Genomic DNA, 16,991 nt, shown 5'->3' with positions numbered 1-16,991 from the left:
GAGCAGGGAAGGGCTGCACGCGTTAGGGTACCCCAGCTATCTCCAAGTGGAGAGGTAACCCCTGCCCTGCCAGCGAAGCTACCGAAATAGGGACTAAAGGACGCTTGGTGTGCCGTGCTAGGTGCCTCCTTGAGGTGCCCTTATCTCATAGGGAGCTCATTACGGGCGTTTATCGGAAGACAGGTGCCTTGTCCTTCCTTGGCATAGGGGCTCGCCGAGTAGTGGTCTTTGAAGGGGAAGTGCCATTCAGCTCCAAGTTCGAGTGCTTTGTCTTTATGTGCAGGGCTGCAAGAGCGCATTTACATCTTTGTGAGTGTTTCCACTGTTGCTCCTCCTTGTTCTCTGTCTTTTGTTTTGTTGGGCTTTGCTTTCTTTCTGTCATGTTTTTTGGAACTTCTGACTTTGCATGTTTTACAGTCTGTGCTCTGTGGTGGGACTGGCTGCTGCTTCCTGAACACTTGGCGAGTTCTGTCAAGGTTTCTATTCATCTCGCCTATTCCAGCAATTACTTGCATGTGACCCCTGTCTTTTCATCCTGTAAAAATATTGTCCTGTTTCTGTTCTTTGCTCCAGTCATGTGTTCACTTCTTTGTACCATCACATGTATTAAGAGTTCTAGATGTGGGCTCTTCTGTTGTAGTTTTGGTTTTCATAAAATTTATCTCCTTTCTGTGTTTTGAAATCCAGTCTTGAAAAGAGAAAGAAAAGTTCAGAAATGTGATGTGAAAATTCAGAAATGCAAGATCTTATTTATGAATTTGAAAAGAAGCATAAGTGCAGCCATTACCTAATTCTAAATATACAGACAAGATGATAAGCTACACAATATTTATTGAATACATTTTTTCTTTAGCCTTTCAAGCTTTCTGATTCTGTCTAACTTTGTAAATGGATGTACATCTAGGAAAGGTTTGCTGACAAATCTGGACTTCTAGCATGTAATAGTGTTTACTGTTGTAATTATACCATAGGATTTCTTGCCAGAGACTGCTAAAAATTGTTTCTTTAGCAACGTTAGGATATTTTTTTTTAAATCCGAAGAAAAACCCCATCAATTTGAGCAAAATAAGTTATGATTATTATCATTATGCTTAACTTTTTTTAGTAGCTATAGAGAACTTTTCCTAGTGTACTATGTTTAACCATAAGAAGAAAAATCTCATCTTTTAACCAGTGGTCTGAAGTGTAGACCAGAGCTGTAATGCGAACATGCCATTAAAATGTTAGACTTCTCCTGTCTTGTTCAGACAAGGCTTAAGATGTCTTAATGAGACAGTGCTTCCAGCAAACCACAGTGGTTAATGCTTCAGAGTGGAGATTAGAGCCGTGGGTCTGGCACTAATGGGGCAGCTAATGGTGAACGCGGAGAACTTCTTGGGATCTGCCCTGAGAGTATGTAAGAAAATCTTAGAACTTGATTAATTTTAGTATCTCGTCTCTTGCTTCCTTATCCTTGCCTTTTCTGTATGTCTGACACCTGAAGGTACAGGACTGTTTATGTATCAAGTGGAACAAACATGCACCAGTGTTATTCAGACTTGTTATTGCAACACAGTGTGTTTCCATAATGGGACTGTGGTCAGAATATGAGCCTCTCTATAGAACAAGATGAAACTGATTGAAGGGACTACCTTTAATTATGTTACTGTTAAAATAGTATAAAGCTAGTTTAGTATCATATGTGTTACTCTTGCAAAATGTATCAGTTTGGATGATAGCATTCATATCTTCTTTGACACATTTTTATCATTCAAGTGTGGCAACCTTAGGCCTTGTCCAAATGAATTTGAAAGAAGTTACTGAGCTTGGTAGTTAGACGCTGTATGTGTGAGCGCTGGTCTCTTCGAGTGGGGGTTCAATGAGAAGAGAGCTGTTTCAAGAGCTGTTGCAAGAAAAAAAACCTTGATTAGTTATAATTGTAAGTTTAGAGACTCTATTGGGAGTAAGTTGTGACAATAACATGCTTTCACAGTGGAAAACTTGATTAAAATTATTTTTGAAGAAGAAATCAACTCAGAAAACCCTGTTACGTTCAGCAAATACTTCAATTAAAGTAGCTTATTAGCTAATCATAAAATGGCTAATAACAAAGAAGCTTATCAGCTTCAGTTGCAAATGGCTTATTTTCATATGGAGAGTATTGATAAACTGAAAGGAAACTTCTTAAAACTACCAGTTTCTTGGTTTTCAACCTATATATTTTTGTACAGCCTCATCACTGTGCTAACAGAAGGCTTTCTAGTGGCACAGTAGCAATAATTAACAAATTGTAAGGTTCAAAAATTATTTTTTTCCTTTTCCTTGAGCATACAGCATAATGTGGTTTGGTTTTGATTTTATTTTTAATTTAATATATTTTTCCTGCAGTTATCTTTTATGTCAGAAAAACCATGGTTGAAGAGTTTCCTCAAGGTAGTGAATGACACTTCTTATGATTTTAGATTCAGGAATGAATGCACGGAAACTGAAAACTGACCTCTGAGAAAGTTGTCATCTGCATAAACAACTTCAGTCCCTGTGACAGAAAGTTCTTCTGTAGGTGCTCTTCATCTGGAGAGTTAATGTGCAGAGCAGCTCAATATGGATGTTGCATTTTGTTTGGTGACAGTATAATGCACAACCCTGATTTTGCTTTCACTGACAAAAATATGTAGTAGTTGCAGCTGAGCTATATGATGTGATGTTTCTTGTGTAGAGATAGTTGGGGTTTGAATATGGAATAAGAACCACTGATCCAAAGTGACCTTTTTCCATAAAAATAAGTGTATCGTGTCAAGTACTTTGACAGGGAAATCTTAGAACCTTTTCCATCTCTCTTGGTGGCTGACTCTGTGAAATGCAATTTATTGATTGTCCCCAACAGTCCCAATAACAGTTTTAAAATTGAACATAGTTTATTGCAGAAATATTGGACAAATAGTCTAACTTTCTGATCCAATGGGTTGTAGTTGTTCATCCTTAAGAATGAACTGTTGTTCGTTTTAAAGCTCTTCTTCATGTTGCCAACTTATACTGAGGTTTTCCTGTGTTTTATGCTTTTTAGTTGCTTCTCTTTGGAAGCCATATTATTATTTGTGAGTGGTTCATGCAAGCAAGTGGTAACGTTCTAGCAAACCTCAAAGAATGTCCTGTGCTACAGAAAGGCATTTCAAAACATCAAGAGTAATTTTTATTACTTTATTACCATTCTAATAGTGGGTAATGAACAGTTTGCTTTCAGGTAGCTTTCTCTACAAAAGGACACAAAAATAATTTTTAAATGGTGTGTAAGATCTTTAGCACCTTGTTTTACAGATGTGATTTTTTTTAGGGGACTTTTTCTTGTAGGCTTCCTTATGTAAATGCTTTAAAAAAAATCCTTGAAGAGTATAAATACTTTGCAGTTGTAGTCTCAAATTACTTGTTGCAGATTCAGCTGGTTTACTTAAAAGGTTGCTCAGATGTGGGTAAATGAGTAGGAAAACTTGCACGGCTTTAGTGGACCAAATTTTTCAGCCTGTTGTTGAATGGACCTTAGCAAGGGAGACTGTTAACTTTCCAGTGTGTTTACTTATGTTGTTATTGAATTGTAGTACAAATTACATTGAAGATCGTTTGTCTTCTTGTTGTTGTTGGTTTGTTGTGTTTTTTTTTAGGGCATACAGGACATACTGCTGATTTGAATATATTTTTAGATGATCCGGAATTTGCAGAAATCATTCTGAGAGCAGAACAAGCTATAGAGTGTGGAGTTTTTCCAGAAAGAATCTCTCAAGGGTCCAGTGGAAGTTACTTTGCCAAGGATCCAAAAGGGGTGAGCATGTTACTGCAAAGTCAGAGACACTATCAGCAATGGGTTTAAAAATGGACATTTTAAAATTCTATTTAAATGGAAATTAATTTTAAAAGTTGTTTAATGTTAATATGGTATGCCAAAATCTGTTGGAAAATTCAGTGCAATTAATATTTAGATGTCTAATTTTGTCTTGCAGCATAAGCTAAGTCAAAATAATTACAAGTTCTCTGTTGCAGTTTTACTGTGTTTTGAATGTTCTACACCAAATAAATATGGAGAAAATAAAAGGGCCTCTTTAACATCTGAAAATAATTCAGGAGTTCCTTTGTGCATAATCTAACATTTTGTTCTTTGTATGTTTTGATTGATTTTTGACACGACTGTGCTTCTGATTTGGGTACTGTTTAGCTTTCTTTAGCCAAGCCTCCTATATTTTTATCTATCTTCTTTTTAGGTAGTCTTTTATTTAGGTCATGTCTCCTTCCTCCTATATGATTGGTAAATGGGCAAGAAGAGTGGTATAAACAAATCTACCTTTTTCACTTGTATTTGTCTTCTGAATCTTAACTTGAAGGTTTGGTTTCCCCTCCCTTAGTGGTAAACGGTACCTTGAATCGTGATCATCAAAGAGGTCTCCTAAGGTTACTTTGAGACAGAAAAGTAACAGTCACCTGAGTATCTTGCTTGCAAAGTAACATTCTGTTAGCCTTATTTAGTTAGAGAAAATGATGTTTCAGACATACTTTCACATTGTTTTCTTTAAATCAGAAAAACTTGGACTGCTTACCAACCTTTTCCAAAAAAGAAGACTCCCAATCCCTACACCTTTGTTAATTTGTCATATCAGATTTTATTTTAAGCACAGTTAGCAGCCTTCTGGCCTTATGTAGATGTAGGTGTTCATTAATCCTGAGGATCACAGTTGTGTTGGACATGGAAGTTGTAACACTTTAAGTGCCTAGGTTTTCAGAAGATACTCAAGGCTGTTATCCTTCCCTGCATCCCCAAAATGGTCATTTCCCAGTTGTTTGGGGAGTTTTTTTGCTTTGATTTCATTTGGGTTTGTGGTTTTTGGGTTTTTTTTTGTTTGTTTTTGTTGTTGTTTAGCTTTATATTATTGGTCGTTACAGAATATGTTCCTGTTTTGCCACTTAATTTTCATAGAGGTTTGGTTTAATGTCATTTTTCTGGTGATATTTTTTACGGTTTATTGAATGAGTGATTTTTAGAATACCTGGCTTAATAGAAAGAAATAAAACTTACTTCTAAGACTGAAAGAGGCAGAACTACCCCTTCAAAAATCTTCTCAGAACTGCACAATGCAGTTCATACTCCTGTGTTGCAGGAACATCTTTTAATAACGACCTTCTTCCTTTTGGTGGAGGAGAGCCAAAGTAGGTTGGGAAGGAGGATGTCTCTCTTTTTGAAACTGGAAGGAAAAAAAATATTCTCTACCTGCTTTGTAGGATACTTGCTGTCACATACAGTGCTGTTAATATGAAAACCTGTTCAGTTTCATCAGACTTTTAAAATTTCAGGTCACTTCCCTACTTCAGTAGTTTAATTCTTTGTAGGTTTTCAGGTCGTATGCTTATCTATACATATTCTGACTTCATACTGGTTTTGAAGAGATACTTTAAATTAGGATTATATCTTATTTAATATACAATAGGAAAAATCTGCGTATGTAAAAAAATATTGGTTTAAATCAATACTTTTTAAGAAAAATTTAATGCATGATGTGTCTAAAAGAGTATTCTACAGTGTTAGGCTAAAACTGCCTTGAAACTGTTTAAGTTGGGTTTTTTTTGGGGGGGGAGGGTTGAGTTTCTTAATGCTGTGCAATTGATATCTTTTTATTCTTAGAAAGTTAGTTAGGAGAGTGATTACTAGGAAAAAATCACACTTGTTCTGGATTTCCATATGTGCAAATCTGTGTTGTCTGAAGCCTCTTTAGACTGATTTTGCAGTTTTTTGGTGACTAGCAAATGCCTGAGAGACGCACTGTGCCCTGTGACTAGTGACAGAGTATTTGCCCATAATTTTTGTAACCGTAGTATTTTGGATGGAGCACCTTATTTCCTTGTTTCTTATGTGGTGATTTTCTTGTTGGTTTTACTTCTGTTTTGCAGTGAAGTGTTGTTTTTGTTCCTAGTAGTGACTTGCCCTCCCCCTTCAGAGATCATTGATTTGATTGTAAATATTTAGGAGAAACGAAGACTAAAAACACCACAATTTTTTATGTGGGCCAGAAAAATTTCATTGCAAAATATGAAAGTATTTGCCAACATGGGTCTGTAAGAATAATGATACTGAGTTCCTAGCTGACTTTCAATTTTGCTTTAATTATCTGCACCAAATTTAGAGCTTATCTGAATTTGTTATCCATATTAAGTCTCATAAAACTTGATTTTGTCAATAGTACAACTCCCATTTGTAGCGCGGATTTCACATCCTGCTTGACAGAGAATTGCATCATTCTGCTTCAGACCAGTTTTGTGACTTGCTTTCTCCTGTTCTTGACTAATCTCCTTTTATGCTGGGGAAGAGCTTATTAAAGGCTTGCAAAGCCTTCTTACTGGTCAGCTTCTGAAGTGTTTAACCACACTAATAGCAAAATGCAGGTAAAATAATGATGACCTGTTTCCATTCGATCATCTTATTTGCCAATTTGGGTCTATCAGAAAGACAAAACTAAAATTGCCTAATTAAAATTATTAACTCTTTGCATTTATTGGCATAGTTGTGTGCTGATACGAAGCAGTTCAGTACTTAAGCAGCATTATTGCTGAAGCGTTGCATATTTCTGCATTTATTGCTCATTGTGTAACCAACAAAATAAAAGACATAGTGTCTGTTACAAACTGTTCTGTAATATGTTTTTCACAGTTTAGCAATTGACTAATTGGTAATGTCAATGGAGTCAGTCTAGAAATTAGGTTTGACTTGCAAAATTAAGACTGGTCTCGATAAGTTGTCTATGTAGTGAGCCTTCTGGTTCTGCTCTGGTCCTCAACAGCAGTGGCTTTGCAGGAGTTAACAAGGTTCTAACTTCAGTGAGACCTTGAAAACCATATCTAGATTTGATAGTATAGCACAGTACAGTCCACGCAGGGGATGGAATGAACTAAGCTCCTTTTTAAAACGGGTAGTCTGTAGGAAGTATGATCCAAAGGGCAATTCAGAAAAGAGGCAATTAATGGCTTGGCATATACTACCAGATACACCGCTACATTTCTGGGAAATGAAAAGCTGCTAGCTTTGTTTTGAGTAGGTAGATACCTGTGATTCAACACAAAAAAAAATTAAATAACTTTTAACAATTCTAAACCTAACTTTTGACTATACTAATATACCAAGTAAATTCAGTTTCCATAGCGTTGTGATTAAAAAAAAAAAGTGTTCAGAGAACATCTTGGCCTTTCACATTGCATAGAATATTGTAAGCGTAATCTTTTGTGTAGGTATAAATTGAATTGTGTCTGTGCAGTTGCGTAGAACTTGCTCATGATTTTGAATGTAACCTTAGAATCACAGTAAATGTTAGCTAGTTTTGATTTTCTCTAATGAAGACCTTATTTTGAATTTGTACGTTTTCTAGGCAGACATTTGATGAGAAATTTATTTGGAATGCCATTTTTTTAGTTTATTTCATCATCTAAAAAAGAGCAACTGTAAAATACAGTGTATAGTATCTAACCAGTACTTTCAAATAACTCAAAGCATTCATACTTCAATTTCATATTATTTATCCTAGAAAATTATTGGAGTGTTCAAACCAAAATCTGAAGAGCCTTATGGACATCTAAATCCAAAATGGACCAAATATTTTCATAAAGTTTGTTGTCCTTGCTGCTTTGGCAGAGGCTGCCTCGTTCCAAATCAGGGATACCTCTCTGAAGCTGGTGCCTATCTTGTGGATGACAAGCTGGGGCTAGGAGTTGTACCTAAAACTAAGGTAAAAGTTAAAATACGTGAATTATTGAATGGAAAAAAAAAATCCCATAACCCAAAAAAACCAGATTGGTCAGTCTCTGGACTGTAGTTTTGGCGACATCCTTCTGTATCCTGCATTATCTCCAAGTTGCTTTTAAGCCCTTTCAACTCAAAAGGCACAATGGTTTGGTGTAGGAATACTGACTGAATTTTATTTTCAAGGAAAAGTTTGTGATCTGAATTGAATCTCTTCTTTAGAACCACTACCGTTTCTAGCATTTTCTGACACTTTTTTGTGCCATATGTTTTAGTGAGATGCATCACAATAGCAAAAAGCAGCTTCCTTCTTGCTTTTTTGACAACTAGGCATAAAATTTTCTGTAAATTTTATAATTGAAATAGTGAGGAGTTCTTAGCTATGTTTTTAACTTTCGTATTTTAAGGTTGTCTGGCTTGTCAGTGAGACCTTTAACTACAGTGCAATAGATCGTGCAAAGTCAAGAGGAAAAAAATATGCTTTAGAGAAAGTGCCAAAAGTTGCTAAAAAATTTAATCGAATTGGACTACCTCCTAAGGTAAGATAAAAAATAAGTTATTTGTGCATTTCCTAATAAGCCTTATTGTATCCCCAAAATATCAGTGTTGTGTTCTACTCCTAAACTTTTAAAACACTGGTTATGTACGTTTGTGTCAGTTCCCAGCAATTTTGATCCATGTGACGTGTTATGCAAGCTTGTATCAGCATGGTTACTCCACATGCTATCTGTATAACCACGTCTCTGCATGTATGCATCTATCTGCATTTTACCACTTGAATATAAGTCTTCTTTTGAATTTTAATCTTGAGCACCTTTTCCATTGCCTACAAATATGGAGCCTGTGCCATCTGTAGTTTTCTTCCTTGGACTCTTTTGGGAAATATATTCCAGCCATTTTCATGCAAGAAGTATCTGTCTTGGAAAAAATCTTTAATGCTGCTATTCTCATCAATGAAACATATGAACTTTTCAGAGAGGAAGATTTTTCTCTTGTATTTTTTGGTGAGTTTCCTATGAACTATTGAACTGAGTCTCCAGTGAAAAAGAGAATGGATGTTATTTCTTTCTTTTAGTTTCAAATATTGCTCCTGAATGTTCATTTATGTTGAGCTGTCTGGCTACATTTTATTCCTGGTAAACTCAGTGAGTGCTTAAACAAATATTTAAAAAATGAAACCAAAACCAAAAAACCCAGAAAAAAAACCCTTGTGATTGGAGTCTTACTTTTTTTTAGAACTTAAGAATGAAAGAGAAGCCACTTAGTAATTTTTTGTTTTGTTTTGTCGTACTTCCTGTGTTTTGAACTTTGGAAGTATGTAATCAGTTTTTCTGTTAATGTTAAGATTAGTTGTATGGCATACCCAAGTGCATTTTCCAAATGTTGTTTCTTAATGTTTCAGGTTGGCTCCTTCCAGCTGTTTGTTGAAGGATATAAGGAAGCTGACTACTGGCTCAGGAAGTTTGAGACTGATCCTTTACCTGAGAACACAAGGAAAGAATTTCAGTCACAGTTTGAAAGATTGGTTATCTTGGATTATGTAATCAGAAATACAGGTATTTGTTGTTGTCTCTCAGTATCTGTCTACTTTTGTGAAGCAGAAATGGTAATCGATGCTGACTGAAAGCTGCTGCTGAAGGTTTTTAATGCATTTCAGATGTTTTCTCACAGTTGAAGGCCAGGATGTTGCATTTTAGACTTTAAAATATTTACTTTCGATTCAAGCATTAAAAATTACAGTATGACAAATCCAAACAACCCTTTTTGACTGTTACTTGATATTTTTAAGCAATGTAAGAATTAAAAAACAAAACAAAACAAAACAAACTTTTGTTATCCTTTAGTTCTGTCAGTAAGCTATTAACTGTCTGTTTCACCTGGTGAAGGTAAGTGGTGTGGTTTCAGGAATCATGAGAAAAACCATGACTACCATTCCCTTTATGCTAAGTTGGAGCTGATAACAGCACAATTTCACATCCGTGCAAAATAGTTCATATTCATTTTGACTAGACACTGAAGTCTGGCTGAGACATATGTCTTAGTACTCCTGCATTCTTGCTTCTTAAACTCGGAAGCTGGGATTCTTCTGTTGACTATGCAGGTGACTTATTTCCTCAGGAATCCAAAGGCAGTTTTATATTTGAAATACTTCTTTTACTGCTTTATGAAAGGCAAGTGTCTTTTCTGCAGATAACATCAGCTGTAGTTAATTTTCCTTAAATTTGCTTATTAGGAAGGAATCCAGCTGAAAATAAGTCACTCTAACCTGTGGGTTTTTAGGAGCAAACTAAAAGAAGAAAGTTTCATAAAAGCATAATACTTTCTAGCTGCTGCTGTGGTCTGTCAGCTTCATCAGTGTGGTGTGTTGGCCCTGGGTAGATGCCAGGGGCCCATCAAAGCTGCTCTATCACTTGCCCTTCTCACCTGGATGGGGGAGAAAAAGTATAATGAAAGGCTTGTGGGTTGAGGTAAGATCAGGGAGATTAGTCACCAAGTACTGTCATGGGCAAAACAGACTTGACCAGGGGAAGTTAGTTTAATTTATTAGCAATCAAATCAGAGTAGGGTCTGAGAAATAAAGCCTAAATCTTAAAACGCCTTCCCCTTACCCCTTCATTCACTATAGGCTTAACCTCACTCCTGATTACTCTGCCTCCTCCCTCTCCAGTGGTGCAGGGGGATGCGGAATGGGAGTTGTCTGTGGTCAGCTTATCACGTGTTGTTTCTGCTGCTTCTTTCTCCTCAGGGAGAGGACTCCTCATGCTCTTCTGCTCCAGTGTGGGGTCCTTCCCATGGGAGACAGTCTTCCACAAACTGTTCCAGTGTAGGTCCTTCCCATGGGCAGCAGTTCTTCAGGAACAGACTGCCCTAGTGTGGGTCCCCGATAGGGTCACAAGTCTTGCCAGCAAACCTGCTCCAGCAGGGGCTTCTTTCTTCATGGGTCCACAGAGGTCCTACCAGGAGCCTCTGCTAGTGTGGGCTTCCCATGGGGTCACAGCCTCCTTTGGGCACATCTACCTGCTCCAGTGTGTAGTTCTCAATGGGCTGCAGGTGGATATCTGCTCCACTGTTAACCTCCATGGGCTGGAGGGGGACAGCCTGTCTCATCATGGTTTTCACCATGGGCTGCAGGAAAGACTCTGGTGCCTGGAGTACCTCCTCCCCTCCTTCCTTGCTGACTTCTGTGTCTGTAGAGTTGTTTCTCTCACATATTCTCACTCCTCTCTTTGGCTGCCATTGCTCAGTTTTTTTTTTCCTTCCCCTTCTTAAATATATTATCACAGAGGTGCTACCACTGGCCAGTGGTGGGTCCCTCAGATACAGAGGAAGGTTCTACAGAAGCCACCCCTGTAGCACCTCTGCTACCAAAACTTTGCCACTCAAGCCCAATACAATAAAATAGATCCCAGTTTGATTTCAAACAATTACTGTGTCCTGTGACATTCTTAAAATTGTAAGGAAAATATTCAAAATGTAAAACCTCATTACATGGTTGATTTTACCTTCATCTGGTATATCTGATCATGATAGAGCACGAATATCTTCTGATGGATGTTTAACTGAACATAAGGGAGCACCTTAAGATGCCAGAAGGACTTACAAACCCATGGAATCATCCTGTATCTGAAAGACCTTGTCAAAGCCTTCAATGTCTCAATTTTGTCTGAACAGTGCAGACATTTTCAGCTTCTAAAAGGCTCTTCAGTTTCCCCACTCCCCTGTATCTTTAAGGAGTCTGTTTTCTCCATGTAGTCAAACATCAAACTACCTATAATTTTGGAGGGCCTCTCCATTTCCCCATCAACATTATTGTGGTGGCTGCTGCTGACGATCCTTTACCCAGAATAAGTGCATACTAAAGGCAATCTTTCTGTATAAAGTGGATGAAAACAATTATTCTTGGCTTTGTATGTTCAGTTGATTGAGGAAACTAAAGCAGTAATACATACCTAAGAACATTTGGGTAAATTTTTGGTCTTTCCAGTAAGTCAGTTATCTCAAACACTTCAGAATATTCAGTAGCTAAAAGGTAAAACACAGGTATGGTAATGGGAAAAAACTTTCTGAACAGTTTTGCCTGACTCCTTTGGTAAAGTCTCAGTTTACAGTATTAGTCATTGTATATCACTTTAGATGATGATTTCTTTACAAACGATGCGTGGTGACATGCATTTTCCTGTTTAAAAGACAGAGGTAATGACAACTGGTTAGTCCGGTACGAGAAACAAGATGATGGACTTGATCTGTTGGATAAGGTAAGAAAATTGTGCTCTGAAACTTCTATGTTCTTGGGATTGTTTAGCTTTGTAACTTGGTCTTGCAGGTGGTTAAGTGCCTGCCTTTAATCCTGGTGCATGGTCTGAAGAAATATAGTAGCTGCAAATTATTCTAGGTGAAATGAATGGAAAAACTATTTGGATTTGGCTAGTCTGGGTAGAACAGTGCTAGAAATATTCATCGCTAGAAAATTTTTTTGTTCTGTGTTTTTTCTTTACTAGTTTGGGCTGTAATAATAATCAAACTGCCCACTGTTGCTCAAGCACATTTCTTCAGGTATTCATGTGCTTTTCTTATGTTTTATTTTGGGGAAGAGGTCCTTTTTAATGGTGATAGAGTAAGAATTATATGTGCAGGGGTTTATTTGGATACTCCAAATACTTGGGTATTGTTTAAGTCGACTTTAAGCAGTGAAGCTATAAAGTATATTACTTAGTATTTTTAATGTATTTCACTATTTTTGTAAGCATGTAGGTATCACTTATATTTAAAATGTTCCTTCCATAGGATAGCCAGTGGACTATAACTAAAGAATCTACTATTAAAATTGCTGCAATTGACAATGGTTTAGCGTTTCCTTTTAAGCATCCTGATGAATGGAGGGCATGTAAGTATTGCACTCTTCAGTCATCTTTGTTTTAGGATAGTAACTTGTAAATGAGTACTTTTTATTTTGATTGTTGTAGTAAGAAACTAAGAAATCATCACTGTAGGTTATATATTGAGTTTTAAATTAAGGTATTCTTCTTCAGAAAGTTAGCAACAAATGACATTTTGCAATGGCATATGCGATTTGGTCCTTGTTCATATTTTCTTACCCTTATACCTTTTAACAATATTAATACATGGTTATTCATAAACATACTACTGTATTTAAACTGACTGATGGTGGAATTGGAAAAAATTACCAACAAGTTTCTCGTGTTTTCTTGAAAACCATGGTGGAGAATTACTTGAGTGCAAGGCTATGCAAGGTGTCTCCTAATGACCAAATTTCTATTTCAAAACAAAGGGTATTGTGGTAGGTGAACAAGTAGACAAGTTCTGTGTTATTTTTACTTGTTCTTGGTTCCTACAACTGATACTGTTTGCTGTCTTGTTTAACATCTGATAATGTTGTAAAACTAATATTTCTTGAAAAAGCTTTTTAATAGCAATTATCTGAAAAGTTAAGAATATTTTTCTCAGCATGCTTAGAAGAGGACATTTTAAACTAAAATTTTTATTAAAAATAGTAGCTACTTTTTTGTTAATTCTTCAGTACAAGTTAAACATCTGAAAGATTTCCATCTGATTGCAGCCATTATTTTACTCCAAAGGAAACTGCATTACTAAACTTGGGAGAAGGTCTCTATTGTTGCTTACAGTATTTAATGTATATACTTTTATTTACTTATTGCTTCAACTAATTTTTTATTACTTATATTTTCACAGTTTAGAAAAAAAGGCTAGGTAGCTGTAAAGCTGTTATTTTAACTGTAGCTGAAAGAGGTATATATGGGGTAGCAATGCTGTGAAAAAATGGTGCTTCTGAGAACTTCCAGTAGGCAGCAGTGTACTGTGTCAGTGGTAAGCAGTTGAGAACTTGATTTTTGCCTGTTTGTTGATCAGTAAATGTACTGTTGTTCTGCATTAGATCCCTTTCACTGGGCTTGGCTGTCACAGGCAAAGGTTCCTTTCTCTCAGGAGACCAGAGACTTAGTTCTTCCTCGTGTTTCTGATATGAACTTCGTACAGGATCTTTGTGAAGATCTTTATGAACTATTTAAGGTGAATTGAGTGCTTCTTTGAATTGATCATTACTGAAATAGCTAATACCCATAATGGAACAGTTAGGTGGTTTTTATTTTTATGAATTTAACTTCTGTCTGTCGTGATATTGTGCTATTTTAGATCTAACACTGGGGTGGTAGAAAGGGTTTATATAATTAAGAGGAAACTGTGTCACTAACGTGGCTAATTGGTAACAATCAGCTCAGCTGAAAACATACTTACCTTTTATATATCTTTCATATAATCAATTAATGGTAGTTAGCTTTTATAGTACAACTCTGCGTAAAAACTGAGGTTAACATACTTGTTACATACTTAAGATATAGTTGTAGTAATCTGAGGAAGTAATGTATTTCATTTTTAAGCATACTTGTGTACCTTTCATACACTTAACTTTACATACATACATTGTGTGAAGTTGATGCTGAAATATTGAGCATGTAAGTCAAGAGTAAGTGAAACTTACTTTAAAGATACTGAAACTGTGCTACAATATTGACCTATGAAGGAGTATCCTTCTCTAAAACATTCCAGAAGCAATTGTGCTGGATGTTCAAGTGAAATAATCCAAATGATCAGGATGGAAAGAAATGGAAATCTTGAATTTTTGATGGAAATGAAGCTGTAACATCAAAACTAGATCCTGAAAGACATTTGCAATATTTGTATCTTTGATTCAGTTGTATTCAAAGTGACTCTGGGTTGTCTGTTACGTTACGTGATGGTATTACGTCTTCCTACCAGTGCTTTAGAGTGGTATCCACTAATGTATTTTATTTTTATGATGTGGAACACCCTTCATTTTTATGCATGTGAACTTGCTGCAATAAACAGACCTTTTTGTATGTCATGCTATGACTATTTGAAGCTTCCAAAAATTGTTGTAATGTAGTTAAATATGACTGTGTATTATGAAATTGATGATTTTGCATGCTAAATATATAGCTAAAAAGAAACAGGTAATTTCCTATAATAACTGTTTGTTTTCTTTCATAAAGACTGATAAAGGATTTGACAAGGCTACTTTTGAAAACCAAATGTCTGTTATGAGGGGGCAGGTAAGACTGCTTTTTTCATTTTTATTTATATATTTAATTTGTCATCACAGCTGGTATATTTTTTAGACTACAAAAACTGAGTAAATTTGGAGAGGACTGCATGAAATATTCAAGAAAAGAACAGAAGGATAGTCAGATAGCAGTAGGATGTCATAATGTTACCAAATAAAATATTTCTACTTCTTTAAAATCTTCTCCTTTAAAAGAACTTACTTGGCAATGCAGTCCCCTACAGAATTGACTTAAGAGTGACATCTACATTTATAAGCCTGTTAGCTACAGTTTTATTTGTGTGCACTCACCTTACCTGCTTTTACTGTTTTAGATACTAAACCTTACTCAGGCATTAAAGGATGGCAAAAGTCCCATTCAGCTTGTCCAGATGCCACGTGTGATTGTAGAGCGAAGCAGCACTGGAAGTCAGGGCCGCATTGTCCATCTGAGTAATGCGTTCACACAGACCTTTCACAGCAGGAAGCCTTTCTTTTCCTCCTGGTAGCAACAAAAATATATGGGAAGAGTAAGTTTCTCTTAACTTTAGAAAGCTACTTCTGTGTAAAGGGTCTGCAATAATGTACTTCTACTGTATACCAAGAGCTCCGACTGCCGACACCTCAGAACTTAAATTCTAAAGACTTGAGAAATGTATTTTGAATGTAATAGAAGTTTACAATTTTTGTGTCAAAATTGTGAATTCTTATGTCAGGGAATGAGAAGAACTTGTCCATATTGTATTTTTATAGGCTAAATTAATGTATTCTGAATAAGGGAAGATTCACAGTTTGCATATGCTGAGAAACTACTTTTGAGTACAACAGGAATTCTTTTTGTTTAATAGAAATGAGAACCTATACACTATCAGGTTTTTTATATGATCTTAAAAAAAAAAGTACAGAATGTTGTCTTTGATTGTGAAAATGCTTTTCCTTTGACTTTTTTCCTGATACTTTAAGCTGTTTATGGACTTTTTTCATAGAGTAGTTACTTGAAAAGTCATGCACTAGGAAAAAAAATAAATTCAATCTGTCTTTGACAAAGAACTTTAAGAAAGGGAGAAGGGGAAAAATGTTCCAAGTAGGTTTTTTTGCACGTGAGGACCAAAAATAATAGTTGAATTACAGCAAAATTCAACCCATGTAAGTACACACAGTTCCTACTGTGGCAAAATAAACTGAGTATAGGTTTCAGAGGTTGAAATTTCACCTGTAGCTTTTAGAAGTTGTGTATTTAAGCACATGTATGGAAAATTGTGATATTTCTTTACTGATCTATCACAATGAAAGAATTGCACTGTGTTGTTACAGGTTTTTGTCATATGCATATAAATGTGTTCAGCAGTAGTCACCCAAGTGCTTCTACACTATTAATGACAGAAGCACTGATGTATTCGTCACCAAACCAATCTGCCTTCTAAATTTCTATCTAAACACTTATTTTTTGACCAGGAAAAAAAAAAGACTGTAATGCATAGAGCACAGAGATTTACTATCATGCCCTTAGCAATGTCGTGCTCATCTGCTGGTTGCCATTTGCATTTATGTTTAGGTTACGTGATTTAAGACTTGATGGTCATGTTCCTAGATTTGTGGCTTTTGTAACATGGTAAATGTTTTTACTTAGTAATTTTCTGGACAGTTAAGACTGGGAATGGAAGAAAAATTGCTGCTCTTATGAAACCTTCAGTATTTCAGACGTTGCTGTATTTTGTAATTCTAAGCAATACTCTTAAACTCAAAAAATAATAAAATGCTTGTATTTTATATAATTTTGAGTGGATGTAAATATTAATGTAGCATGTCAGCAGTTCACATGATTAACTGAAACGTTTAAGCCTTAAATGTAAAGGTCACTGTATGGTGGAGTTGAAATGACCACCTTTATAAACTTTCCATGACTGTTTTTATTCAATCAGTTTATTAAAAAAATTGAGGATGGTGTTTATGTACCAGACATGCCTACTTGAAGAAAATAAATGTCATAGTCTAAAATGCACGGGCTTTAGGCTCAGCTGTCTCATTTGTTCCGCACTAAATCCCTCCGTTTACGTTGTCTCGTCTGCGTTGCTTTACCTGGTCCGGGTGAGGCTCCCGCCGCGCCGCTGGGGGGCGCCGCAGCTCCGGCTGCCCCGCGCCACG

The 16,991-nt window shown here is 36.2% G+C and overlaps 2 protein-coding genes across 2 annotated transcripts in view; both read left to right on the top strand.

Annotated features, from left to right (window-relative positions):
• Positions 1–1,341: 1,341 nt before the first annotated feature.
• Positions 1,342–15,868, top strand: PI4K2B (phosphatidylinositol 4-kinase type 2 beta). Its single transcript, XM_010185588.1, has 10 exons — positions 1,342–1,396; positions 3,636–3,793; positions 7,533–7,733; positions 8,155–8,286; positions 9,150–9,303; positions 11,936–12,003; positions 12,533–12,632; positions 13,662–13,795; positions 14,797–14,856; positions 15,182–15,868. Exons 1-10 carry the CDS (start codon positions 1,342–1,344, stop codon positions 15,353–15,355), a joined length of 1,236 nt encoding a protein of 411 aa, XP_010183890.1. The 3' UTR covers positions 15,356–15,868.
• A 919-nt stretch (positions 15,869–16,787) lies between these two features.
• Positions 16,788–16,991, top strand: part of ZCCHC4 (zinc finger, CCHC domain containing 4) — a 10,349-nt gene continuing 10,145 nt past the window's right edge. Inside the window, 1 exon segment of the mRNA XM_010185587.1 lies at positions 16,788–16,798. Within this exon segment, the coding sequence (XP_010183889.1) occupies positions 16,788–16,798 (11 nt within the window).

This window comes from Mesitornis unicolor, unplaced genomic scaffold (assembly GCF_000695765.1).
Source record: "Mesitornis unicolor isolate BGI_N332 unplaced genomic scaffold, ASM69576v1 scaffold21675, whole genome shotgun sequence".
NCBI lineage: Eukaryota > Metazoa > Chordata > Aves > Mesitornithiformes > Mesitornithidae > Mesitornis > Mesitornis unicolor.
Note: the sequence above shows the minus strand (reverse complement) of the source record. Positions and strands in the feature narration are given on the sequence as shown.